The following is a 26,854-nucleotide window of genomic DNA, read 5'->3' as shown; positions in this document are numbered from 1 at the left end:
TGCAGAGGCTTTCCACCAGGTTTCTGCAGGCAGGCGCTGTGTCTCTGGCCCTGCTGACCCTGCACAGAAAGCCCAGTGGAAGGTCCCCTCTCTCTGGGCAGCACCTCTGCAAAGGCAGCTCTGCGGAGAAACTCTCCCTCCGCAGGCTGTGATCTCCCTTGGCCAGGGCAAATTCCCCCACGCAGGTCCACGCCTGTCCTGAAACCTCTCCCCCACCCCTAATCCACCCCAGCCCGCTGCCCTCCCCGTGGGTACGCTGCTGTCTGGAGACCTGGGCAGGAGGCACAGAAAACTGTGCGGGAGCCCAGCAGCACCTTCTGGGATGCAGTAGGCAGCGGGATGCAGGACTCAGTTGAACATCACCCAGGGAATGGGCGGAAGAGAGAGCAAAACAGGCCGGCTATGGGCTGTCCTCTCAGGCAGAGGGGTGCTGGGGTGTCCTTGCTGGACTCAGACCAAGCCACACACTGAAAATCTAATAACTCAGCTCCCCAAAAATGCCATAAAGTCATCAGGTCCAGGCACGGGCCAACGGCTGCAGACCACAGTGGGCACATCTCCCTAGGGTGCTTTCACTGCTGTCCAGACTGTGGGTTTCCCCCGGGCTCGGGATGGCTAAGTCTGTCCTTACACGGACACCGAGGCCATGGTATGCTGCTGCGCCCGTGGCTGCAGCGGCTCAGCCGCCACGGCTCTAGGTGTGCTCATTACTTCCTTCTCCCCATGTTCACACAATGACGGAGCTTCACAGTCCCGGCGGAGCAGCTCTGCGGCGTCTCCCCACTGCCTGCACAGCTTCAGAGGGAAGGGGAAGCAGGATCCACCAAAAAGAGAACCTGCTTTTTCTCACTGGTTCCCCCCACGACTTGTGTTTTTCATTTCTCTGGTGCAACTCAAAGGATACTGAAAGATTGCTCAACACCACCTGAGTCCAATCCTTGAGAAATGAAAATGGGCCGTAGACTTCAGTGGTGGCAGATCTGACCCCAGATGTTCGCCTTCCGCCTCCCACGCAGGAGGTGAAAATATAACCTTAAATGACCCAATCTGGTGAAGTGCTGAAGGTTTCCTGGCCGGCTCTGGGGTGGAAGGGCTCCAGAGCTGTCACACTTTCGGCAGGTGAACACTTGTCTGACCTGCACTTTTCTGTTCTCCTGTCCCGTGCAAGGGCTTGGGTTGCCTGGACCAAACCCACGCTAACTCCTGGATCTCTTCCACCTCCTTTCTCAGGTGCCTTCTTCCACAGAGGAAGTCTGATCCTGGTCTAGGGAGATCATGGCTCAGCTCCCTGCACTGCCACTGATGCCCTGGGGGACATGAGCAGGTCACTCAGCCCTCCGTGCCTCAGTTGCCCATCTGTGAGAGGGCGATCCAGCAGGTCTCACTCTGGCTGATCCATCCTGCAGCCCTCGGGACCATTTCTATTTTAGTCTCTGACTTTTGCATGCTCAAAGCCACATGGATGCTTGCTGGAAGCCATCCACGCTTATCACAGGGAGAAGCAAGACGAGTAAAAGTCTGGGTAAAACTTTGATGCGGCAAAACCAAACATTTTCCCCACTGTAATATTAACAATTATAGTGATAACTGTAAGAGAAGGAGCCACCCACACCTCCTGCTCCCACCGCCACATCACGCCACGGTTTGGGTTTCCAAGTGAGCTGTGCATTGCTATGCAAGCGGCCGGTGCTCTTTCCAGGACCCGGGTTGTAGCTGGCACAGGGTGAGGCAGAGCTGTGGAAGAGGACGGGGTGCTCTTTTCCTACAGGAGAAAGGGGTGCAGAAATCAGGGCTGGGATGGAAACCAAGGGGAGCCAGCTGGACCGCGAGGGACCATCCCCTGCACCAAGGCAGAACTGCTACATTGCCATCCCTGACAGACATTTGTCTGCCCTGTTTTGGAGCCCGCTGAGGACAGGGGATCTGCAGCACCCCCAGCAATGCCAGCATGGCTCTGTCCTTACTGCGAGAAAGCCTTTCCCAGTGCCAGCAGTCCTAACCTCCCTGGTGCTAATAAATCCCATGATTTCTCTTATTGCTGGTGGCTTATGGAGGAGACCGCTTCATCGCGCTCCGTGACGACCTTTTCTTTGTGTCAAAACATCTGCCTTGGCTCATTCCGCCCGCCAGTACGCAGCCTCAGTGCTGCCGGGTTTCCCAGCCCTTTGCTCACCCGACTCAGCTTGAGCCACAACCCCCAGCTGGGACACAGCACCGTGGGGACGATTCCCCAGCACGGAGCTGAGCAGGGGGTTGGTTTGTATCATCTCTCCTCCCCATTTCTTTCCTTTCAGCTTGGTGGGCATTTGCCCTCTTGCACAAGTGCACGCTTTAGCAGGCAAAGATGCTCAGCTGCTCCAACATCGGGTTGTGCCTGCTCAGCTGCTGCAAGAGCTGCGTCAAGGCTTTACTCAATGACCCCTTGAGGTAAGATGCTGCTGCAAAAAGTCCCCTCACATGCAGAGAGCTGGCCTTGTCCCAACCTTGCCTGAACAAAAACCTCTCTCCGGAAGCTGGAATACCTTGTTCCTCACATTTCACATCTTCGTCTCCTGCCCCAGTTTCCCCAGGGCTTTGCAGCAGGGTGATTCCTGGTCTGGATCACCCCCCCCCGGGCCATAAGGAGCCCCGGCAAGGCGGCACGGGGTAAGGGGCAGAGCCCTGGAGGGAGCCGGGGCTGGGAGCGGCTTTCGCATGGGCTGAGGTTTCCACCCTGCGTCCTGCCGGAGAACTGCAGCGATGGAGGGGGGCTGAGCACCACCCGGTGCGGGCAGCTCAGCCGCCCCGGCTGCACCCAGCTGGGCCATGCACCCCTGGAAAGCACCTCCCCAGGGAGGGCTCTGCCTCTGGCAGCCTTCCTGGGGTCAGCCTGGAGGAGAGGCGATGTGAGGCCGGTGGGAGTCGGTGGGTACCGTGATAGCTGTGGCCATGGTCACCCTCAGCCCAGCACCTTCTGTCTCAGCCACCTCTGAGCCTCCAGAGCCACCACCACCTTCCACATACCAGAGCATCACAGCTCCTGGTGAACCCCTCAGCAGCGATCAATGCCTTCGGGTGTCAAAGCCTGGATTTAGGATCTTGTTCTGGGCACTGCAAGTTGAAGATATGGCCATAACCAGTTGGCCTTGCTCCATGTCATGGTGGGGCTGAATAAACCTTCTGGGAAACCACCAGAGCTGGTTGCACATCGGCAATGTGCTGTGCTACCCCCCCCCAGGCCTGGGGGGAGCCAGCCACGCTCCCGGGCAGTCCACACATCCAGATGTGGAGGTGGCAGCATTTGAAGGATGCTGTGAGCTTGGAGCATCTGCAGTCTCTGCTTCTTTCCCGGCTCACAGCCTTGCCACCCAGGGGAGCCACGAGGTCCTCCAGGCAGTGCCCACCCAGCCATGCCCACGTCCCTGTCATCCCTGTTGCCCAAAGGGAGAGGCACATTTTGGATGCACATTTTATAATGGACAAACAAGGTATCAGGTGTAAATCTGAAAAATCAGATCAGCAAGCAGAAACCACAGGTGCCTGCATCCCTCAGGAGCTGGGCTCTGCCTCCCCCAAAATAGGTGCCAAAATAGTTCTGCAAGTCCCAGCCCGGAGGAGCAGGGGACAGCCGAGCTCCTCAGCTGGGATGCTTGGGACTGTTGGGGCTCTCCAGCGGTTTTGCTCCCAAATGAGCCTGCAGCAGGAGAGGGACGGATCCAGGACAGCAAGAACGCGGACCTCCCCCCCTTCCCAGCGCCCTGGAGGGACCCCTCCGCCCCCGGGCAGGCCCCATCCCCATCCCCATCCCCATCCCGGGGCTGGCGCAGGTGACTCGGTGCTCAGACCCCGGTAGATGGCAGCAGGGCCTCAGGGTGAGTTTCAATGGATAATTTTTTTCATGAATTTCTTTTTTTCTGTTTGTTTTAAATAAAGATAGCGATAGCCACCCCGTGCAAATCCACTGCAGATGTATCTTGGGGTAAGCCGAACAGGGAGAGGGACGTTTGCCCTGGTCAGCTGTGTCAGTGTCACCTGTCCAGGTGACAAACTCAACGTCCTCTGCAGGCACCTGAATTATGTGCCCAGATTAGAGGTGAGGAGAAAATGGTGTTTGTAGGCAGGGTTTATCTCACCCTCGGGTAGATGGCAAAAATGGGCCAGAGATCTCACCTTCTGGACACGCGATCCCATCCAACCCAGCCAAAAGAGGCCCAAAGCAGGGCAGAGCTGGCCTGTGCCAGCCAGGGGAGGTCTCTGCTGCACAGGGATAGCTCTGACAGCCTTCAAGGGTGAATTGGCTGCACAGAGAGCCCGTTAAAACATGTAAAAGGAGGCATCAGAGTAGCAGCAATGCCATTTGAGGTCACCGTTGTCTTCAATGGGAAAGGTTTGGGGCCATCCTGCTTCGTCTGATGCCAGCATCAGCCAGAGATGCTTTCAGCAAAGGTCTGGGGAGGACCTGACCTGCCAGTGGCTGGGAATATGCAGGGGTTGCAGGAGGCAGGGAAATGCCGGTGCCCATCTCCTGAACAGCCCCCAGCACATGCCCTTGGCATGCAAAATCCCCAGGGGAATCCTCCCACGGGCAGCGAGACCTTCCCGTGCTGGGAATTCAGGTCCCACTCCAGCACATGAGCCACTGCTGAAATCTCACTGACTTCAACATGCCTTCAACCATGTATTTAATGTTAAGCGTGTGCTTTAGGGGTTTTTCTGGAGGGGTGCGGGTGAAAGGATGCTCGGAGCTTTGGGGAAAGCACACTGATAGTCACAGCACCTCACAAACCTTTCAGAGATCCCCTCCAGCCTGCTTACCTTCAGACCCCAGGCTGGAATGACTCCTGGGGAGGGAGTGAAGGGCAGGGGAAGGGTACGGGGCAGGCAGACACATTCCCTATGGACAGTGATTTGCAGGTCCCAGGGTGGGAAAAGGTGGATGTGCCGACGGGAAGCTGGCAGCGGAGGATGCCTGAGAGTTGCCATGGCCAGTCCGGGTTCAGCAAGCCAGTCACCAAAATGGGGAGCTGTCTGCAAGCTGGTGGTGACCAGAGCAAGGCTTTCCCAGGGAGACCTCACTGCCCGGAGCAAGCAGCCGTAACCACGGCATTTTCCCAAGCCCTGATGGAAATACCATTTAACTTTTCTCCTGGGCTGCAAAACTGCATCACATTCACCAAGGGAATACGTAGCTTTTGGGAACTTTTTATAAAGATACCAGAAAGTTGGCTCTGCCAGGTGACCCAACAAACCCCTGGAGCAGCCCCTCAGCAATCCTCTTTTGGGGGCAAAAAGGCAGGAGGGTCAGAGCGGGCAGGGCAAGGGGACGTGCACGGGCGGGCAGCAGGTAGCCCTGAGCGAGGATCACAGCAAGTGCAGGACCTCTCCGGGCAGGAGACCCCCACAGACACTCTGCTGTCCTTAAATCCTTAAAATTCAATCAACTTTGCATCCCTCCCAGTGGCTAGTTTCATTCTGATGCTCTAATTCACATTTATAGTAAAGCCACCCCATGCTCGGAAAATCCTCCAAGGTCCCATTGGTGTTTCTAGGCTCAAATTTGCAAACTCGTGTGTTTAAATGAGATGATTATAAAACCAAACCCTCTGGTCTATCGGAGGCCAGCAAGGGTGGATGTGTTACAGATATCTCCGTGCTCTCCGGGTCTCAGGTGGTGCAGAGTTGTGTACCTTCATCTGTGCATTTTGGGGTGACACAGGAACAGCTTACACCATATATTAACTCTCACAGTAGTAACATTTTCTTGCGTCTGTCACCGCATACCTATCAATGCCACCAAATGACCAGGAGACCTGTGTCAGGGACAGAAGGAGGGAGCAGTGATACAGGCAGTGAGGTCCTGGTGCAGCGTTTGATGGATGTGAGTTGGTCACAGCTGGAATTCGTCCTCCGATGGGCAGCGTCTGTGTGCATCGACTGGGGTGATGGGGACAGGCAGGACCCTGGAGATAAGGCTGTTTTCCAGCAGAATCAAAACCAGGCGGTGTGCTGGGAGAATGGGTTTGCTTTTCTCCAGCATGTGATGAACACTGAAAAACAATAGGGGATTACTGAAGCCATAGAGGGTAGGCATGGGGCATTAGCATGCCAGGGCAGAAAAAGAAGCTTTTACCTCCTCCTACCCCTTGTTACTAAGGCGTCTGGGAGCAGGGATGAGAACTGCAACCACCACCTGGCATAAGCTTATAGCAGCCTTTTCTGCCACGGGCAGCAAAGAGCTTTATAAAGGGTGTGAGCATCTTTCCCCTGTTGAATATCTTGGGAAACTGAGGCCGACCCAGAGTTGCCCACTTGCCTTCTCTCACCATTGCCTCAATCCCCTTCCTTCACGCTTCTCAGCCCCTCTCCCTGCCGGCAGTCCCAGTGCTTGGGCACACCGGGGTGTGCGCAGCAGGGATCAGCTTGCAGGCCGGCGACGGTGCCGCTGAGCAGCAGTCGACAGCGAGGAATTCAGTTCTGCAAACAAGCGCTCCCCAGCTGCTTTGCCCTTGCAAGGGAGCCGGATGAGACAGGGCGGTGCCCGCCGCCGGGCTCTGGCACCCCGCCACGCCTGGGGAAGGGGTCTCCCAGACGGGCTTGGGATGGTGCGGACCCCCCAAAGCACAGGGACGATGTGCAGAGAGTGCCGTGTCAGGGCAGATGCGGTGCTTGTTGGCTGTGCTCGCTCAGATGCATCCGTCCCCCATCGCCAACCCTCGCATGGGCGTAACACCCATTAATGACATTGATAATGGCTGGAAGCGTGGAGACAGCCCCTAGATAAGACTCTGGAGCTCTGCCCCGGCGCTGGGGTGGGCAGCCCTGCGTAGCCAGGGTCTCTGCGTACCCCAGCCCTGGGGTGGAGGGGGGCCAGGGCTCTGTGTCCTCGGGAGGGAGACACAGGCATGTTCCTCCGATGGAGCTGTTGGCCCCATCCCCAACACACCGGGGCTCACACGACGCCTTGCTGCCCGGCCTGAGCCACGCTCCCGCTGCCTTACCGCAAGTTCCCCTATTAAAAGGTTATAGCCACTCGAAGGCCACTTCATCCCAGCTTAATACATACTTAATTATAATTAGGTTAGGACAGCTGCCAAAAAGAGACCGAATGCTGCAAAGCGCTGTGGGTAAGGCTCCTGAAAAACATGTTTCCCGCGGTCCTGCCGGGGTGACATGCCTTCACACAGGGCCGGGCAGAGTCTCGGCAGCCTCCCTTTGCAAAGGCGGGTTGGGGGTGCCAGGAAGCTCCCCAGCACTCGCTATGCCCCGTCTTGTGCAGAGAGGATACTCTGCTTAAGGAAGGTATAAACCCAAAACCTGGATGGCCATTTGCATGACCCTCTTTGCCCAGATCCATAGATAAACCCAGCCTTGTTGGCTCAGTCCCTACAGATCCCCCACTTCTTCCCTAAGGAAACAGGATGCTTTCCAGAATATATTTTTTTTTAATTTTTAAACAACGAAAGCAATAAAACACCCACTTCGTCTGCAGTGCTGAAATAGAGCCTGCCCCAGGACTGCCACAGTTGCAAACGGAGCTGAGCCCTGTGAGCCCGCTCATCAGTGCAAAGCAAATGCTGGAGAAGAGTTAATTATTTGGCAAAGGGAGTTATTAGGTGGTGGGAATCCAGAAGCTCTGGGGACCCACGTTTCAATAATCCTGCTCCTTAGGTAGCTGAAATATGCCCGGTCCTGTCTGCCCTGGCCCCAGCCTCAGCCACGCACCCTCCCTCTCCCCCTGAAGCTCTGCCCAGGTTCCATCTTTACCTTAACACCGGCTTAAGAAGATCAAATTCCTTTTCACAGCTCTATTCTGAATCAGCGGGGAGGAAAATTCCCAGCAAGATGATCAGCATTTCAGCTCCCCGGCCTTTCACAGGTCCCGTATAAAATTATGATCTCGGGTTCTCTTAAATGGTAGAAAGTCTCTACATGGGTCATTTCCTTATGCCAGAACCAAAGAAACTCCCACTGATGTCAAGAGTGTTCATTGCAGCCAGCAAACACTTCTGTAACATAGGTGAGGAGCTGTCTCTGCTCCAGTTAGTTATTTTGAAGGAACCTTAGTTATTTTAAAGGAACCTTAGTTATGTTAAAGGAACATTGCTCACTGTACATTGCTCCCTGCAATGTCCCTGCCCCTAGCAAGGCTGTGGTTTCACTGTCCTGGCTGCTCTGTCTTTGCTCTGGGCAGTGTTTGGCCAGTGCCATAGCACTGACCAGTTTCCCTCCCCATCTGGGTTCCCTTGGCACCAGAACTCTTGTGTTTGAGTTGCTGCTCAGATTTTACTAAAGCGAGTCAAAGAAGCGAATAAAAGGATCAATTTTCTTTGAGTAATACTGGTCTAAACTCAAGAGGAAGAAACCTTGTTGTTATCCTCCCCAGACAGGGCCCAGGGGCAGATGCTTCTCAATCAAGGCTGTTTTCCTTCCAAAGGAACAGCAGGCAGCTCACGGCGCCCGGGACTCCTTCGAGCTGCCACGTCAGGCAGCGCTGGTCAGGCAGGGAAGCCCCGCTCAGCCCTCGCCTCGGCTTTGCTCCTTCTCTGCAGGAAGCAAAGAAACTTTTCTTTGCTCCCTGCAGAGCCGCAGTACTTGCAAGAAAAAGTAGAAATAATAAAAAAAAGAGACGCTGTGGACGATTGATGGCTGTGGAGGTCAGATTGCACCCAAGGATCCCACCCTGAGTGTCTTCCCTTCTGCTCCGTTTGCTGCCAATTACCCATAAACGAGAGCGGGGACGGGCGGGAGCGGGATCCCTGCCAGGCTCTTCCTCGGCGCAGGAAGGCAGAGGTCAGCACGGGGCAGCCGGTGCCGGGGCGGTGGCATCCCTCTGCCCAAGGGACAGCCAGGGTCAGCAGCTGCTGGGAAAGCGCTTGAGTCCACCAAGCCTGGGTTGTCTCCAAACAGCACAGATGGGAAAGTCAGCAAGCCCCAAAGCCCCCTTCCATGGGGAGCGGAGGGGCAGCTGAAGTGGAGACACCAAACCCCTGTGCAAAATGCAGTGTGCAGTCAGAGCTGGGTACTTCAGGGCAGGGATGCTTACTGTGAGTGCCAAACAGCCTTAAGGCAGGGGATGGGACCTGAGCTGGGTGGTCTCTTAGGTGGGTGCAGAGCCTGGGGTCCTTGGGGAGGTCTGACTCCAGAGACCAGGGACAGCGGGGATTTGTGAATTGCTCTGACGTCCCTCTGTAGGTCGGGGCCACAAATATGATATAAAGAGAATAGTCCTAAAACCAGTAGAAAGCCCTTTGCAAAGGGTGGACTTGCTCCCAGGTCCCCTGAGATCCAGGTGGATGCTTTGATCATCTAAAAATAAGATCCACAGAACGGCTTCTGCTGCACCGCTAAAGATTTGCAAGACAAACACTGCTCATTCTTGTCCTACAGTTTACTGCACTGTGCCTTCCCAAAGCCCCACAAACTCAGCAGAAGTCTCTCTGGGTGAAACATTTTACTGAATAAATCAGATGTCCCCATCCCCTCCTCCCCATGCAGATCCCCAGCAAAGTTTGTACAAGAATCTGCCTTCCCCGAACCAAAACCTGCTTTCTTCACCCCACATCTCCCATATCTCAGCCTGGCAGCAGAGTCCTCCAGATCCATGAAACTGGGGTTACACCACCAGTGCCCAGAAACGTGCAGGGTTTATTCCCTCCATTGGTGCAGGTGGCCCTGCCAGGCCTCCATCAATTCATTGCAGCGAGGTTTCTTCAGCTGTGCCGGGGCGTTCCCAGCAGACCGATCTCCCCGTTCACTTCTGGTATTTTTTTTCCCGTTGAGCTCAGAACACTGTTGTAAGGTCACGGTGCTCCTCTTGTCCTACTGCCTGTAATATATTGCTCGGAAAAGTAATTTTACCTTGGAAATAGCTTGAAAATGTAGGGTGGCCTTCTTTGGGGTGCATGAGGAACTGAAGTCTGGAGGGTCTGTGCATGTTTCTGGGCTATGCCATGTAACATCCACTCTTTCACCCTGATGATGCCTCGGCGGTATGTCCAATGTATGGAATATGGCAGCATTTTCCAGGCTAAGCAGCATTGTTTTTTTGTTCCGCTACATCTGCACCCATCCAAATTAAACCATTGTTTCTGCAGAGAAGCACACAAATAAATCACAGGGTTTAAACATTTTACCATCAAGGAGTGCCTCTGTTTTCTTGGGTATATCTGGTACCTGCGCTGCTGTAGCTCCCTGCAGTGGCTGAATCCACCTGTGGGTCCCCAGGAGCGTGTGAGCTGTTTGGGTACCCATTTGGTATGGTCAGGAGCTCTCCGGGCTGCTGCGTGTCAGGCTGGTCTGCTGAAAATAAATCAAATATTGCACACAAAGCTTTCTAGTCTGCCTGCCCTAAAGAAAACATTTTGCAAGAGAAAATATAGTATTCCAGAGGCTTATCTCACTTGGTGGCAATTCTGGGTGTATAATTGAAAACCGAGTTGATCATTAGAGGTTCACAGAGATGCTGAATAGCCTAGTGTTCAGTGGTCTCTGCCAGCCACGGCCAATTTACATTAAAGGCTTGATTCCTTCTACAGCCCACTTCTCAGCCCCTGGGAAATCTCCTCGTTGCTTATTCCTCGTTTGCAAGGACTGTCTAGTGTAAGGAAAAGTCTTGCCTAGCTCTGCTCTCACTGCTGCCAGCAGTTCTGCCCAGGGTTTCGGCAGGCTGAACCGGGATGTCACTGGCCATGTGCATTTGCTGCAGAGGATTCAGCATCAGCCACATGCCCACCTCTCCCCCCACCAAGAATTGATAGTCAGGCTCTACCCACCGTTCCCTAAACAATTTTTTTGCATAAAATTTGCGCGGGGTTTTTTTTGCATAAATGAGAGGAGCCAGAGGTGTGCTTTCCCGGGAACTGAAGAGAAAACTGGATTACGGGCCAGGGATCTACAAAGTGATCAGGGGCTTATGAACAAATTACACTTGCTTGGGAGCAAAGTGTAAATATTAGAGAAACAATAATAACAATAACTGCCTGGCGAGAGCCAAAGAGCTTTAGGGTGAGGGATTAAATGTCATGTGAAAATGTTGTGATCTGTGCTGGCAGAGAGACACCAGTCCCAGAAAAGCCAGCGGTGCCGTCTTGCCTAATTCCCTTGGGACATCCTGGGGAGCCAGCCCCGCTCCCCAGCGCCTTCCCCCGCATGCTGCAGTAAAATCGCTCCGCTTCCCAGGTCCCTGCAAGGAGCAGGGAGGGACCGGCCAGTCTTTTTCCCTCTCTTCCCTTTCTCCGGGGTGTTTTTGTAACCCTCCAAGCCAGGCAACGCCAACCACGCCAGGTATGCCTGTGCATCGGGAAGTTTTGGAACAGCATCCCTGCGCACACACACACTCCTTCTACCTCCTCCTTCCCCCTCTCACCACCGGCCCGCAAGAAGCGCCCGGCTGATTACTTTTTGCATCCCCGAGCCGGCCCTTTGGAGCTCAGGGGATCATGAAATCCCCCGGGCTCCCTCCGCGGCGGCCCAGCTGACGGCAAAGCGCCGCAGCAGGCGAGGGCAGAGCCCGGCCGGGGGGAGCCGGGCTGCTCCCTCCTCCGCCCGGGGGGGCCGGCGGGCAGGTAGCGGCGAGCCCGGCCGGGAGCGCCCGGAGGGGTCCGGCCAAGCCCCTGAGCATCCGAGCGAGGACCAGCGGCCGCGGCTCCGGTTGCGGCTCCGGCTGCGGCTCAGCCCTGCCCGGAGACCCGCGGTGCCCGGCGGCCCCGGCGCTCCTCGCCCCACCCGAGGTAAGAGATGCGGCAGCCGGCGGGGCCGTGCCGGGACCGGGAGGAGGGAGCCGGAGCGGGGCCCCGGGGCGGGGGGGTCTCCTCTCCCGCTCCGCCCGGCCGGGCCCGCTCCGCTGCCCCTTGCACCTGCGGAGTGAGGCGGGGGGGTGCGCACCCCGGGCCGCCGCCGGTGCCCGGGTTTCAAAGATCGCGGAGATATTTTCACACCTCAAACGGCCGGACCCCCCCCCCCCTCCAGCCCCCATCGCCTTGATTTAGCCCTTGGTAATTAATTTGGCATTTCAGAATAGCTACTGGGCTGGATAATGGCCTCATTCATCTCCCCAGCCTAATCTGAACAGAATCTGGAAGAAAAGCTTTCAGAAAGACAGAAACTGCCATTCGGCAACCGCTCAAAAGAACTGTCACTCCAGGGGAATAAATCGCTCCTGATTATTTCAACCCGGGTCTTCTCTGCTTTTCCAGCCGCTCCCGGTCCCCGCCGGGGGGACGGCCCCCAGATATTCGAGGAGGGGAGGATCTGGTTGGGTTTTCCCCCTCCCTTCTCCAAAACTCAAGGCCGGGCGACGGCAGGGGGAGGTGGGCCCGGGGCAGCGCATTGTTCGCGGGGAGGTGGACGGGCTCCGGCACCCGAAGCGATTTGACTTTTAAAACAGGCTCTGAGCGCCGGGGCCGCCTTCCCCAGCTGCCCCCGGTGGGGCTGAAATAAAGCCCCTCTCCTCTCTCCTCCGTCGGGGCTTCTCCCCGGCCAAACGCGGGGGGAAAGGGCCGCTCCGCTTTGTCCAGGACCGGCCTGGCCGTGCCCCGCGGCAGCTCAGCCCGTGTGCCCGCACTCGGCCGGCCCCGGTCCCGGTGCAGGTACCGGAGATACCGGAGATGATCCGCTCCCGGTGTAGGTACCGGAGATGCTCCGCTCCCGGTGCTGGTACCGGAGACTCTCAGCTCCCGGTGCAGGTACCGGAGATACCGGAGATGCTCCGCTCCCGGTGCAGGTACCGGAGATGCTTCGGCCCCGGTGGGAGCGAGAGCGCAGCGGGGTTGCACCGGGACTGGAGCCGGCAAGGATCCGTGTCCCCCCGAGCCAGAGCAGGGCCAGGGCTAGCTGGTGCTTAACGATAGGAAAATCAAATCCGAAGTGGGGGGCGAGCCGGGGTGGGGGGCACGGCCTGGTGCCCCGAGCATCCCCCTCTGCTCCGTCCCTCCGGGACGGCCCCAGGCCACCCTGCCCCGGAGGGGGCGGAGAGACTCGGGACCGGGCCTCGGGGAGCTGCGCCTCGGTCCCCGCGGAGCTGCTTACATGCATTTAATAGCTCGAGGGCGAGGTAATTAGAGGAAAGCCTCAGTAAATCACGTTAATGACCGCAAGAACCATTACAAACCCCGGGGGTTGTGAAACACCGAATAAACCCAGCGAGAAGGGCAGGAGGGAGGCGAGAGCCGCAGCCTGCGCCCCGGCCGCCGGGCAGCACGGTCCCCCCGTGCCCGGCAGCGCCGGATGGCTGTTAAATTAACACCCTGCTAATGGGATTAAGCAGCACCTCGAGTTTGCGGGGGAGTTTAGCGTGGGTCAGGTTTTCTTAGAACGCCCCCCCCTCCCCCCCCCATATTTTGCTGCGAGACGGTAAAGACCAATGTGGGCTGGAGGGGCCGGGGGTTGCCCTTTAAAAACCCTCCCGGATTTTAAAGAAAAGCCGAAATCTCAGCCCTGCCCTGCGCCCGGGGCCGGCGGGGGGGTCGCGGGGGATCGGGGGCAGCCGGAGCCAAAACCGCCTCTTCCCCCGGGGTAAACGCCGGTCCTCGCAGCCGGCACCTGCTTCGTTCCGAGCCGGAGCCCCGTGTCCCCCCCGGGCACAGGAGCCCCGCACACGGCGGCGCCGGCCGCCCCGGCACGGCCCGGACACGGGCGGACGGAACCCCCGCGGGGAAAGGCTGGTCTCGGACACGCGTGGCCGGAGGAGAAGCACCGGGCGGGCGGAGCGGGGGCTCAGACACGACGAGCGGGGATGGTCACAGCAGGCACCCGGGGGGTTGACGGGTCCGGATTTGGGGCGCCTGGCTGGGCAAAGCGGACCTCAGGTCCCCGGGGGCCCCCCGGATGCACCGGCCACGGTGGTACCTCCGGCGGGTGTCACCTGGGCAGGCTCGGGGGGGCACAGCCCGCGCCTGCCCCCCATCCCGGGTGTGTCCGCACAGCCGGGGCCGAGCCGGGGAGAGCCCGCACGGGGCGGCGGTGTCCCCGGGGGCGTCCCGCAGCCGCGCCCCCGGCCTGACCCCGACGGCCCGGGACAGTTTGGTCTGACTTCCCCTCCTCCATCCTTAAGGTCTCCCCAGAGCTGGACGGGATCGCCGCCCCCCGTCCCATCCTGCAAATCCGGCTGCAGTTCAAGAGCTGGGAGAAAAATCTCTCCGGGGCTGGGATACACCGTGACTGTGCGTGTGTGTGACCCGCGTGTGCCGGGCTGCGTCCCTGGGCGGCTCGGGTGGGACCAGCAGGACCGGGACCCCCCGAGTCCCGGGCCGACCGCATCCCCATACACACCCCCCCCCCCTCTTCCTCCGGCGAAGAAGCAGCAAGGGCGTCGGGAGCAGGACGGAGGGGCTCTCTCCGGGGGAAGAGTTAACAAATCCCCGCAGCGGCGGGGCTGGGGGGGATGCGGGGGGGATCCGGGGGGAGCGATGGGGGCAGGGAGGCTGCGGAGCCCCGCTGCCCTGCAGGGAAGGCGGTTGCATTGCCAAAGACGCCCCGCTGGGCTAGCAGGCCCGGGAGCAGATTAATCAGGCCCTAATTCAATTTACAACAACCACTTTTATTCAGCTCGGTGGCAAGGAATTCAAAGCGGGGAGAGGGGCGGGCGGAGGGGAGGGGGCGGAGGCCGGCCTGGGGCTCGCCGCTGCCCGGGCAGCCCCCGTCCCCTCGGGCCGCCCCGCCGGGGCTCGCCGGGGAGGGGACCGCGCCGCCGTGCCAGGGCCCGGCCGCTTGAGTGACACGGCGTGGGCAGCGCTCCGAGAGAGGGCACCTCCGTTGGAAAAATAAAAGTGCCCTTTTAATCAAGGAGGGAGGGAGGGAAGGGGGGCGAGCAGGGCGGCCGGGAGCCGCGGGAGGGAAACGCCTCCGCTCCCTCCCGGGACCACCTCTCCGGGATCTCAGTACCGTCCCCCGGGCCGGGGCAGCCGGCGGCGGCGTGTCCCCGGCCGGGATCACCGGGGGAAGAGCCGGGCCGGAGCGGATCCGGAGGGAGGCAGCCGTCGGGGGGCGGCCCGCCCGGCACCGGGAGTCCGCTGGGGCGGGCGGGAAGGGGAGCCCGGGGCTGGGGCACGGCCCGGTGCGGGACAAGTGCCGCCTTTTGACCCCTTCCTCGCTTTAAGGGGAGCACCGACAAGTTGCAAACCGGGGGGAAGCGGCGAGAAGCGCCGCGCAGCCCCTGTGCCCGGGCTGTCCCCGGGACTATGCCGAGGAAACCGCCCCTTCACCGAGATCAGCCCCCTAAAACAGCCTGCCGGGGGTCGCCAGGCCCCTTAGTTCCCGTGTCGTGCCCAAGGAGTCGAGATTTCCCCCAGTTAAACTTCCCCGGCATCGGGTTTTCTTTCCCAAGGGCGAAGGCTCTGGGCCGAGACCCGCCGGGAGCCCCCTCGGACCGGGCCGGTGCCCGGGCGGGCTCTGGGTTCCGGGCTCCTGCACTGAACGGTGGCTCTGCCCCGGACCCCCCCTCCCAATCCAGCTGAGGGGGTCAGGCCCTATCTGGCCTGGTGGAGAAGGGGAGGCCAGCAGCGACCAGCCCGATCCTGTCCCTCTCGTCGACCCCACGGGTAGGCGGGGGGGGGGGTCCTCCCGGCCGGTCCCCCCTTCTCCCCGCCCATGCCCACGGAGCATCCCCAGCTGCTGGGGCGCAGGCAGCCCTGGCCTCCCTCAGTCCCGTCGGGGGCGCAGAGGGGCGGGGGGGAGAAGGAGGGCCCTTCACCGGCTCCTCGGGGCGGCTCGGGAGCCCCGCGGCGGCGCTGGCGCCCATCGCCGCGGTGTCGGGGCGGGCTTCGTCCCTCTCCCATCCCCCCCCCCCCCCGCCCTCCCCCAGGCCTGTGCGTGTCTCTGGCTGAGCCGCCAGTGGATGTCGTTGTTCTGTTCCTTGAGCGCGATGTCACTCCTTTAGCATGACCTCAAACGCGGCGGGGGCTGGGACCGCCAGTCATTCTCCGTGCGAGAGCCGGGGCGGGAGGCAGGCGGGACCCAGCCCCGCCGCCAGCCGCACTTTTGTGGTGCCGCCGCCGCCGCGGTCTCCCCTTTCTCCGCGGGGCTGGCCGCGGGGCGGGCGATGCTCCGGGCTCCCTGAGCCGCTGCACCGCGTCCGTCGGCCAAGTCGCCCCGCGGAGCCGCGCGTTAGAGCGGCGGCTCCCCTCCCTCCTTTCCCCACGCCGCGCGGAGGTTGCGCAGGATGCCGCGGAAGGGCGCGGAGGCGCCGCTGGCCCTGCTGCTGGCGGCGGCGTGGCTGGCGCAGCCCCTGCGCGGCGGCTACCACGGCGTGAGCATGTTCGCCGTGCAGACGGCTCAGCCCGACCCCTGCTACGACGAGCACGGGCTGCCCCGCCGCTGCATCCCCGACTTCGTCAACTCGGCCTTCGGGAAGGAGGTGAAGGTGTCGAGCACCTGCGGGAAGCCGCCGTCGCGGTACTGCGTGGTGACGGAGAAGGGCGAGGAGCAGGTCCGCTCCTGCCACCTCTGCAACGCCTCCGACCCCAAGCGCGCCCACCCGCCCTCCTTCCTCACCGACCTCAACAACCCGCACAACCTGACCTGCTGGCAGTCCGACAGCTACGTCCAGTACCCCCATAACGTCACCCTCACCCTCTCCCTGGGCAAGAAATTCGAGGTGACCTACGTCAGCCTGCAGTTCTGCTCGCCGCGCCCCGAGTCCATGGCCATCCACAAGTCCATGGACTACGGCAAGACCTGGGTGCCCTTCCAGTTCTACTCCACGCAGTGCCGCAAGATGTACAACAAGCCCAGCCGCGCCGCCATCACCAAGCAGAACGAGCAGGAGGCGGTCTGCACCGACTCGCACACCGACGTGCGGCCCCTCTCCGGCGGCCTCATCGCCTTCAGCACCCTGGACGGCCGCCCCACCGCCCACGACTTCGACAACTCGCCCGTGCTGCAGGACTGGGTGACGGCCACCGACATCAGGGTGACCTTCAGCCGCCTCCACACCTTCGGCGACGAGAGCGAGGATGACTCCGAGCTGGCCCGCGATTCCTACTTCTACGCCGTCTCCGACTTGCAGGTCGGCGGGCGATGCAAGTGCAACGGCCACGCGTCGCGCTGTGTCCGTGACCGCGACGACAGCTTGGTGTGCGACTGCAAGCACAACACGGCCGGCCCCGAGTGCGACCGCTGCAAGCCCTTCCACTACGACCGACCCTGGCAGAGAGCGACGGCCCGGGAGGCCAACGAGTGCGTGGGTGAGTCCCACGCCGCGGGCACGGACACTCCGGCAGACGCGGGGGAAGGACGGGGAGAGGGCGCTGAGGTCCCCGGAAGGGCAGGGGGAGGGAGGGGAGAGCGAAGGACCCGGCAGGCGACGGGCAGCGAAAGGCAGGGGGACATCCAGGACCCGGCGGGGGACCTTCAGGGACGGGCAGCGGAAGGCATGGGGACATCCAGGACCCGACAGGGAACGGGGAGCAAAAGGCATGGGGACATCCAGGACCCGGCAGGGGATCTTCAGGGACGGGGAGTGAAAGGCATGGGGACACCTAGGGACACGGCGAGCGGGGCGGGGACATCCAGGGACACGGGGAGCGGGACAAGGACACGCAGGGAGATGAAGAGCAGGACAGTGCGAGGACACTGAGGTACCCGGGAGCGTAGGGCAAAGGAGGGGACACCGAGGGACCCAGAGCGCGGAGCAGGGGATGTGAAAGCACTCGGAAGCGCAGGGGATGGGACACCGAGGAGCCTGGCAGCGCAAGGCAGGGGACACTGAGGCACTCGGGAGCGCACTGGTGACAACACCGGGGGACCCCGAGGTGCAGAACAGGGGGCACGGGGAACTGGGGACCACCGGGCAGGGGACGGCGAGGCACAGGTATTTGGGGCAGGGGATACCGAGAGCCCCGGAGGCGTGGGACGGAGGACACCGGAGGCACCCGGGAGAGCAAGGCAGGGGACACCGAGGCACCCGGGAGCGCAGGACGGGGGGCACCGGGGGACTCTGGAGCGCGGAGCAGGGGACAGCGGGAGACTCGGCAGCGCGGGGCAGGGGACACCCAGGAGCTCAGGAGAGGGGAGAAGGGACGCTCAGGACACCGGGAAAATACCGTTCGTGTCCGGAGGAGCGCTGAGGAGCCCTGGCTGGCTGGGAAGAGTCTCCCGTCCCGGGCAGCTCCCGGCCGGGGGTCCCGCAGCGCACGGAGCGGGGTCCGGCCCGGGGATCCCGGAGCTCGCAGGCAGCCCTGCTCCCTTGCCCGGGACACCGGCTCAGAGCCCCTCCGCAAAGCCTCCAGCTCGCCCGAGAGGCTCCGTGCCCGAACGGGACGGGGACGGGCTCCGGTCTTCCCCGGAGGGAGAAGGCGGCCGGGCGCTGGGGAGGGCAGCTCGGCAAAGCCTGCGGCTCCTGTCGCTGCATCCTCAGGGGGTGCGAGCGGCCCCGGGGGGCGGTGGCGGGGCGGCGGGGACTTGAACGAGCCCCAACGCCAAATGAGAACCGGGGAGCAGCCGGTTCGTTCCGTCTCGGGCGAGAAACGCGCGCCATCCTGGCTGTAAGCGAGCCCCAGCCTCCGGGCCGTCCCCGAGGGGAGACGGGGCGTCCCTCGCCTGTGCCCGGGGTGGTCAAGGGTGGAGGATTTGGGGTGCTTTTCCCCTTGAGTCCCCGCACATCCCGCCGACGGCTCCCCCCCGATCTTTCACCCCCTGCTCCCCAGCGGGATCCCCGTGCGCTGCCGGTCCCTTCCTCGCCGCGGTTTAGGGGGCCGCTGCCAGCCCCTGGGATCAGCCGTGTGCCGGTGGCTGGGGGTGACCCAGCCCCGGGGTCTCGGATGCGCCCCGGGCTCGGCCCGGCTCTCCGCGCCGGGACCCCCCGTTCCCGCGGAGCGCGTCCCCGGCACCCGCCGCCCGCCAGCCGCCGCCTTGTTTACACGGAAAACACGGCCCCGTCTTCCAAAATATTTGCAGCTCCGACGATAGGAAAAAAACCTCGCCGAGCGGCCGGGGTTGGCTTCCCCCCCCTTCTCCTCCTTCCCCCCCCCCCCCCCCCAAATCACAATCAGATGTGTCCCTTGCAGAGAGCGCAATTTCTTCGCCGGCGCCTTCAACACCGAGGCACGGCCAAGCCTGGGTTATCTGGCGGGGAGAAGGGGGCCCGGTCCTGCACTTCGGTGGCACCGGGGCACACGCTGCGGCGGCGCCGGGGGAAGGTGCGGGGGTCCCGGCAGCGGGCGGCGGTGCCTCCCCCGCGGGGCGATGCTCTGTCCCGGCCCGGAGGCTCCGCTCCCCGCCGGGCTGCTGCTCACGTCGGAGCGGAGCGGAGCGGGCTCGGCCCCGGGGCGGTGGCAGCGGGGGGGAAGCGGCGGGGAGATGCCGTTTCCCGGAGGCGAAGGCGGTGGGTGCCTCTCGGATGTGCCAACAGCGCCGAGCCGGGGTTTATCTCCGGGTTTGCTTTTCTTCCGTCCCGGCGGGGTCCCTCTGCCCGGCAGCAACCGGGGATGGGACTCCACGTCTTGATCATTTCCCACCGCCGCCCCAGGGCGGGCCCAGCGCTGCCTCTCCCTCAGCAGCAGGTCCAGGGGAGCAGGAGGGGCTCAGCTCCCCCCAGGCCTCAGTGCCGTCTCACAGCCGGGGACGAATTCCCTGGGTGCAGAGAGTTACCGCCATCGGCGACGCTGTAAAATTCGGTGCGATCTCGGGGTGCTATTGGACCCTTGGTCTCCTCTGCGGGGTCCTGAAGTGCTCCTGAAAATGCTTCTGTTCAGTTATTATGCTGGCCCCGTGCACTCACCATCCTTCTCCCTTCCGATTTACTTCCAATAAAAAGGAAACAAGTTCCCAGTTTCCAGTAAAATGTGTGACGTTTGTGCCAGGCTTTGCATTTCAGACCATGCACAGTCCTAGCCGTGGCAGACTTCTGCAAACGAAAATCACTCATTTTTTTTCTTTTCTGGGAAGTGAATGTTTTGCAAGGATGAAGCTACCGTAAAATAATTTTCCCCAGCCCGTTTCTGCTGCACGTTCCCTGGGGCCATACCTATCCGTCTGCAAAACCAACCACGGCCAAACAACTGCGTTGCCCTGCCAAGCCCACACTGCCTGGAATAATCCCCCTAGATAAAGATCACAATAACCCTATTCAGCTCCTACCCACTTGCTCATGACCATGGGCCCACCCTGGTTTCTCTCCTAAATCCAGAAAGTCAGGCTTTGCGGTCACCCGAGGGCTATGGACCCAGCCTTCGCCGGGCAGAGGCAGGGGACGAGCGGTGAGTTGGTGGTGATGTTGCCGGCTGCACGCTGGAGGGATCTTCAACCGCTTGAGAGGGAAGTCAGAGGAGGCCAGACCCTCCCGAGCAGCAGTGGTGAGGGGGCAGGTGAATTAGCCAAATTAGCTGAATTTGCCCAAGGCAGTGGTGTGAGAACCAATTACAATTTTTTCACTGAATTTGCTCTTTTTTCTGGAAAATTGTTTTTTTCAACCAGGGAGAAAAATGATAGAATGTGTCTGCTTTGCTTAAAAATTTGGGTGTTTTCTTTGGTAAGCCCATTCCCCCTGCCAAAACCGAATCTTTGTTCCTATTCATGCTTATTTGGGGCTGAAAAAGAAACACGCTGGAGTTTCTGACAAAAAGTCAAAATTTCCCACGGGAACGTTTTTCTCCAGCCAGATCTAATTTTTCTTTATCACTTATTACTGCCTGCAAGAGCCCGGACACCGGACACGGAGAGGACAGGGCCTGGCCCGAGGAGATGTTCTCCAGGGACCTGCTCCTGCAGAAGGAGCCCGGCCAGCAGAGCTTTTCACAGATTCAGGTTCCCATCAACTTTACCTGGCAAATAACTCATCCACGTAGAGCTTGGCCTTACAGTCCGGCTTTGGCCGGGTGCCTGGGAGCTAACATGCTCCGGGGAGGACACAGCTCGGAGACAAGCTTGGAGGTCTGTTCTCCATCCTCCCTCCCTCCAGCGCCGACGGGCCGGCTCCATTTGCTCAGCGTTGGTCCAGCCAAGCCCCATGTCTCCAGCCCAGTTTGTCCTGATGAAGCTTCCAGCTCCCCTGTGAGAGGAGATTGCAGCTGGAAAAGGCCCGAACTAAAATGTTGTCAGAGCTCAACTGCTGGTGAGCTTGTGTGGACGCATGAAAATGCAGGCAGGGGCTACGACCAGATTTAGCAACATCAATAAAATGCAATTGACACCATTCTGCAATTTCTCACGAACCGTGGCGTTATTTTGAGTGCTGGAAAAGAACACAGACAAGCACTGCTTTTGAATACTCCCTTTAGTTTGCATAAAATACCTTTGCATTTGCCTTGGCCGGAGAAAGCGCTACTAGACAAACCCAGGCTGCGGCCCGCTGACAGGCACTTTGAGAACAACCTCCAAACTCCGTTCCCAGTGCCGGCTCTGGTGCTTCGCAGCCCTTTCCCCCGCGGGGCCGGGAGATGCACCCGGCACCTGCATGTGTGTCTGACGTCAGTGGTGTTTGCAGGTGCTGGGCGCCTCTCGGATTTTGGCCCTATGTGATGCCTAGAGAATGTTTAACAACAACAAGTGCGACTGCAATGAGAGAAAGGAAACATACTGTGTTTTCAGATACGGGATTTGGCACAAGCCGCGCACGAAGCCTGGTGTTAGACAGGCTCTGCTCCGCGGTGTGCGCTGCAGTAGGATTCCCAGGGTGGGATGTGTCTCATGTCAGAGCAATTTGCGAGCAAGTGTCTCCTCCAGCTGAAAGGAAACTTCATCTCAGACAAGGAGGGGACTAGAGAACAGTCTGCCAAACACTCCCAATGAAAAACTTCCCTCCAGACAAACCTGGGGCTTTATCATCTCGGTGGCAGTCCAGGGAGGTATTTGCAGGGCAGTGCTTACTAAAACACCCGGTGGGCTCCCCTCCACCCTCATCACAACCGGCGAAATCAAATCCTTCCACAGCAGCGAGCTCTTCTTGCTCTAGTCCTGCAGAGGGATGTAAGGACTGTAGGATTTCCTCTCAGGGAGTTTCTGGCGTCCCTTATTAAATTTAGGTGATCCCTTTTCTTTAGCCTGCATTCATCATCTCCACTTAAAAGCCTTCTCGGTTCTCATCCTGTCTGTAACTGTTTTCCGCAGGGTCGGCACAGTGGGGTGTTGGGTAGCCCTACAAGGCGATTCTTTCCCATTCCCCTTGGTCTCCGAATGGGACAAGGAGCCAAGCTGGTGGTGACTGATGGCTCGGCCCCACCGGAGTGTGCCTGCAGCCGTTGCTCAGCTGGGTGAGCAGCCCCCGACGTCTGTCTGCATGGTCGAGGCATCCTGGGAGCGTGCAGCAGAGCAGGGAGTCAGGGCAAGTCCTGGGGCCACCGATGGGTGACAATGGTTCACAGTGGCTGAGACCCATCAAGCCATGAAGGACTGGGCTGGTGGAAGATGTCCTTTCTGTCTTCTCCTCTCCTGTGGTGATTCAGGGCTTTGCAAATGGCCTGTCTCAGAGGGGGACGGAGGAAGAGAGGGCTCTGTCTGCAGCAGAGTGGGAAGTGGAGTGTGGGTAGGACCAGCAGTGCTGGCAGGGACCTGGTCGGGAAGGGGCACGTCCATTGCACCCTCTTCCCCTTCGGTTCCGGGCACCGTGGTGGGATGGGAGTCAGACAGAGGACTTAAGTGGCTTTGTAAATCCCTCTGTGAGGAGAAGGGGGGTCTAAGTGTCCCCAGTGTTTAACCTGCTTGTGGCTACATCTGTTCCAGAGGGACGGGGAAGGATGCAAGCATCCCTTCTCGCCTTGTAAAGCAGCAACATTTCTTATCTGAGCAAAGAGGCTCTGAGCAGGATTTCCAAGGTGTCCCTGCAGGATCCCCAGGTTCTCCATATGCAGGATCACCCATATTCCCCAGGGTGCCCATGCAGGATCCCCAGGGTGCCCATACAGGATCCCCAGGGTGTAGTATCCTCTGCCCATCTGAGACAGATGCCGCTGCCTGGGGCTGGGCAGCACAGCACGACAATGTCTCTAGATTGAGCCAGCCAGGCAAGGCTGACAGGTGGATTTTGGAGCTGCTGTGTGCCGATGCTGCTCATTACCTTTTGAGGATATTAGGGATACTCATAATTTGTGATATCCAGGCTTGTCTTGTGCCTCAGTTTCCCTATTTATAGAGAGTAAAGGGGGGCTGTGCAAAATGCTTTGGACTTGGGGTAAGAAAGGCATGAAGCAGTATCATAGCATCCTCGTGTCTAGGGAAACACTGCAACTGGGGCAGCTTCACCAGTGACATGGCACCAGCCAGCAACTGGAACAGACCCTGTGCGGGCTGGACCTCTCGTGGCACCATGTGCCATCCACGGAGCCGCAGGTTCTTTGCACCCGAGCCCTGGTTCAGCTCCCAGCAGGTTGTTCTGCATGGGGAATTGCACAAGCTGTGGGCAACACTGTATTGCTGAGCAGATGGGTGCTGTAGCCATAGAAATATGGGCCCATAAGCTGCTGAGACTCCCATTGTAGCCTCCCAAGCGGGCCTTGCATGGGCAGAGCTTTCTCACAGGCTTTTATTCTCAGGAAGCTTAAAGTTAAACTGATTTCCAACAGAAAGGTTTTTACACCAACAAACAAACAAACAAAAAAGCGCAGTTAAGGCTAAAACAAAACCAGGCTTGGCACTCTGGGTTGGACACTTGCCTTCCCTTGAGCTTGTCCACGGCTAATCTCTGCCCTCCTCTTTCTGGGCCAAAGCATGTCATCCTTATTCAGCCTACGCTGTCCTCGCTTCAGCAAACTCCCTGTGACCACCCGGGGGGATGTGCTGCCTCTGCGAGGATGGAGCAAGAAGCATGCGAGGGCTCCTGAATCTCCGCTGCCTGTAGGGATCCTGCTTGTAAAAACACTCCCGGGGTTCTGGTTTTCCTACCTGGCCCGTGAAGTGGGGGCAGCCGGGACGCTTGAGCCTGTCTTTATATTCTTAATGTATCTCCCCTTCATCCTCGGGGGTGGGGGACAGACTTTCTGACCATGGAGGGTTGCTGCCTTCTTTGGCCCTAGGTCTCTCCTGCCTCCCTTTTGGGATGCCCTGCCTTTTGGTACAGTGTTTTTGGAGGCTCTTACACTTATTATGAGCTATTGCATGCTGGGGTTGGGCTGCGCAAGCAGAGTTTTCCTGGGGATCTTCTGGAGGATTTTGAGGTGTTGTGATGAGTTTCTTCCCCAGCCCGTTTTGCCTTGGGGGACACGCAGAGCGAAGGAGATCTTGGGTCAGGACGACTGGAACCAGCTGGTTACCTTCATAGCATTGCAGAAGTTGTACATCATTTCACCCCGTGTTGCTGTCAAACGGCAGAAATAAACCCAAACCACCCCCAAGACCCACCAAATACAAATCCAACCGTTCCTAGAAAGCACTGACACAGCTGCCTGCAGTGCAGGACACACCAGCCCTTGCCGCGGCAGGGCTGAGCCCTCAACAAGCCGGGGGGCTTCACAGCGCCCAGACTCAACCCCAACCGGATCATTTATTTGCAGCATGTTCATGATTGCACCAAACAGGTCCCCTGATTTTTCAGGCAGCAGCAGGCGAGGTAGAGGTTTTTGCTGCCAGGATCAGCCCGCGCAGACGGCTTAGATTGGGAAAAGTGGTCGGTAGTGGCAGAGCCCAGCAGTCACATCTGCTTCGTCCCCAGGGTGTCTCCAGAGCGGTGGCTGCCGTTTGGCCTTTGCCGCTGCAATCAGCAGGGGACATTTCCTTTGCATGACACGAGCTCCCCTCCCTGAGCATCCCTGCCAGATCCCCGCTGCTTTCCACAAGGCAGCGTGGCGGAGCCAGGGAGCCTGGCATGGCCGTGGGGCTCAGCCCGGCTCTGCAGCCCGGAGTTACGGGGGAGACGGGTCTGCACCTGGGCAGGAATCAAAGCACAGCTTGTAAAGAAACAGGCCAGATCCTCACCTGGTGCAAACCGGGCTCTGTCCGGTGGCAGCGTCTCACCCCTGTTAACCACGCTCCAAAAAATCGATCCCCTGACGGCTGGGACAGGGCTGCCTGGCTGAAGTGACAGGCAGGCTTTTAAAAAGATATCTGTATAATAGCTTTCATTTATAGGGGGATTAGGATGCCCTGGGGACTGATAAGGAGACAGGGAGGCTTTTCCTGCTCTGAGCCGGTGCAGCCGGGGAGGCTGTTGGGGGGAGCGGAGCAGGGGGCTCGGCTGCTCTCGCTCCATCCCAGGCGGGAGCAGCCCATGTTTGCAGCAGAGATCAGCGGCATGAAGGGGCTCAGCCACACGCCGGCTGGGAGTTTGCGTTAGGCTCTTCAGAAGGCAGGGGATTAACTGGTGGGGAGGAAAAAATGTTGTGGTTTTTTAGGTAGATACTAAAAAAATGGGTTCTGAGCCAGGAGAGCACAGGCACTCATGTCAGCGGAGGGTTGGGGATGGAGGAGGCATGCAGCTCAGCTGGGAGCTTGATTTATGGATTTATTTTGAACAGCACTGGTTTTAGTGGAGACTAGAGTTTAAAAACTGATGGAGTGATACGGCCAGAGAGACTGCTTCATCCCGGGGCTCAGCGGGGATGGTGCTGGATGCCCCAAGGTCTCAGCTGGCACTGGAGGGACTGCTGCATCGACAGCACAAACTAGGCACAAAATTGCTGCTGCTCACAACATGCATCTCCTGTGCAAAGCGACCGCTGCATCGCTGGGGAGTGCAGCAAGCAAAGCAAGCAATAGGGAAAGAGCCCAGTTTCATGTCCCACACACAGCTGTGAAAGCAGGGAGGGTGCAGGCAGGAGTTTTCCTTTCAAACTTTTTCAAAGTGTCTTGTAAATGATGGGAGGGTTGAAAATCGTATCTGCATCTCCTTCCTTGATAGAGGATGGGAGGCTGGGGAAGGAAAAAAACTCTATTTCACACTCTCCTTGAAGTGCAGGGTCTTTCTAAATTATTTCATGGAGGGTTATGGGCTGGCAGGGACCTCTGGGTTTGCCCACTGGCCGTTGTCACCCACGTTGTGTTACCACCTGGAGAGGGATCCCCTCTTGTGCTGAACCCGGCACAGGGGCAGGGTGCCGCGGGGTGCTGTGTGGGGAGCCGCAGCCCCCAGCCCCGCTCCTGTGATGTGCCCCTGGGGGTGGCGGAGCTGGTAAAGGTAAAGGATGAGCCCAGGAGACCTTTGCTATCTTCTGCCAAAAATGAGCAGCGAGAAAGATTATGTGGGCAGGCGAGGGGGAATGCCAGCGCAGGTGGGGGCGAGCAGCCTCGGGGGTGTCTCGGAGACAAACTTTTTCCCTTCTTGAGGGTCAAGGCTGCTGCATCTCCCCTGTTTGGGAAGAGGAGGGTGGAGAGCCAGGAGCCTACACCCAGCATGTCCAAATGCACCTGGAAAAGGGCAACACCAACGTGAGGGGCAGGAGCAGCCAGGGCACTGATGCAGGCTGTGAGCAGCCAGGCTCTGGGGGTTTGTTTTACAGGAAATTTATTCTTTTTGACCTGCTGCGGGGAACTGCTGGGATGGGAAACACTTTCTGATTGCGGAGAAGTAGACACAGATTCGATGATGGTGCGTGATGGAGCAGGAAGAGCATTCCCCAATTTGTCAAGGTGCTAGGGAGTGGGGGGATTTCCCCCCCCCCCCCCCATCCCAGGTGGGAATTAGAGAAGAAACGCAGGAGGAGAGCTGCTGGCTCAGCAGTCCCCACTTTGCGCGGCTCGCTCTCCGGGCTGCGTGCCATATCCGTGCTGGGTCTGCGAGCTCCCAGCTTGCGCGAGGCGAAGCCCAGCTGTTCTGTCCCCGATCACCATCTTTACACACGCCTGTGTACTCCAAGTTCGCAGATTTGGATGGGAAGATGGATGAGGAGTCCATGTCATCTTCCCCATGGTATTTCGGAGCCATCCATCACCGTGATCCCTACCAGGCTGCACTCTGCGGCGCCGCGTGGGTTATTGGGATTCATGCTTCATTTTGACTGAGTATGACTATTTT

General features: G+C 59.4%; 1 protein-coding gene across 2 annotated transcripts in view; it reads left to right on the top strand.

Moving 5' to 3' along the window:
- Nucleotides 1-16,135: 16,135 nt before the first annotated feature.
- The window catches only part of NTN1 (netrin 1), a 106,008-nt gene continuing 95,289 nt past the window's right edge, over nucleotides 16,136-26,854 (top strand). Inside the window, exon 1 of one of the 2 annotated variants that reach the window (XM_076353605.1) lies at nucleotides 16,136-17,159. In XM_076353605.1, the coding sequence (XP_076209720.1) occupies nucleotides 16,136-17,159 (1,024 nt within the window). The remainder of the gene's footprint in view (nucleotides 17,160-26,854) is intronic. The other variant, XM_076353606.1, reaches the window with a different exon arrangement.

Source organism: Aptenodytes patagonicus, chromosome 16 (assembly GCF_965638725.1).
Source record: "Aptenodytes patagonicus chromosome 16, bAptPat1.pri.cur, whole genome shotgun sequence".
Taxonomy (NCBI): domain Eukaryota; kingdom Metazoa; phylum Chordata; class Aves; order Sphenisciformes; family Spheniscidae; genus Aptenodytes; species Aptenodytes patagonicus.
This window is presented reverse-complemented; position numbering and strand designations above follow the sequence as displayed.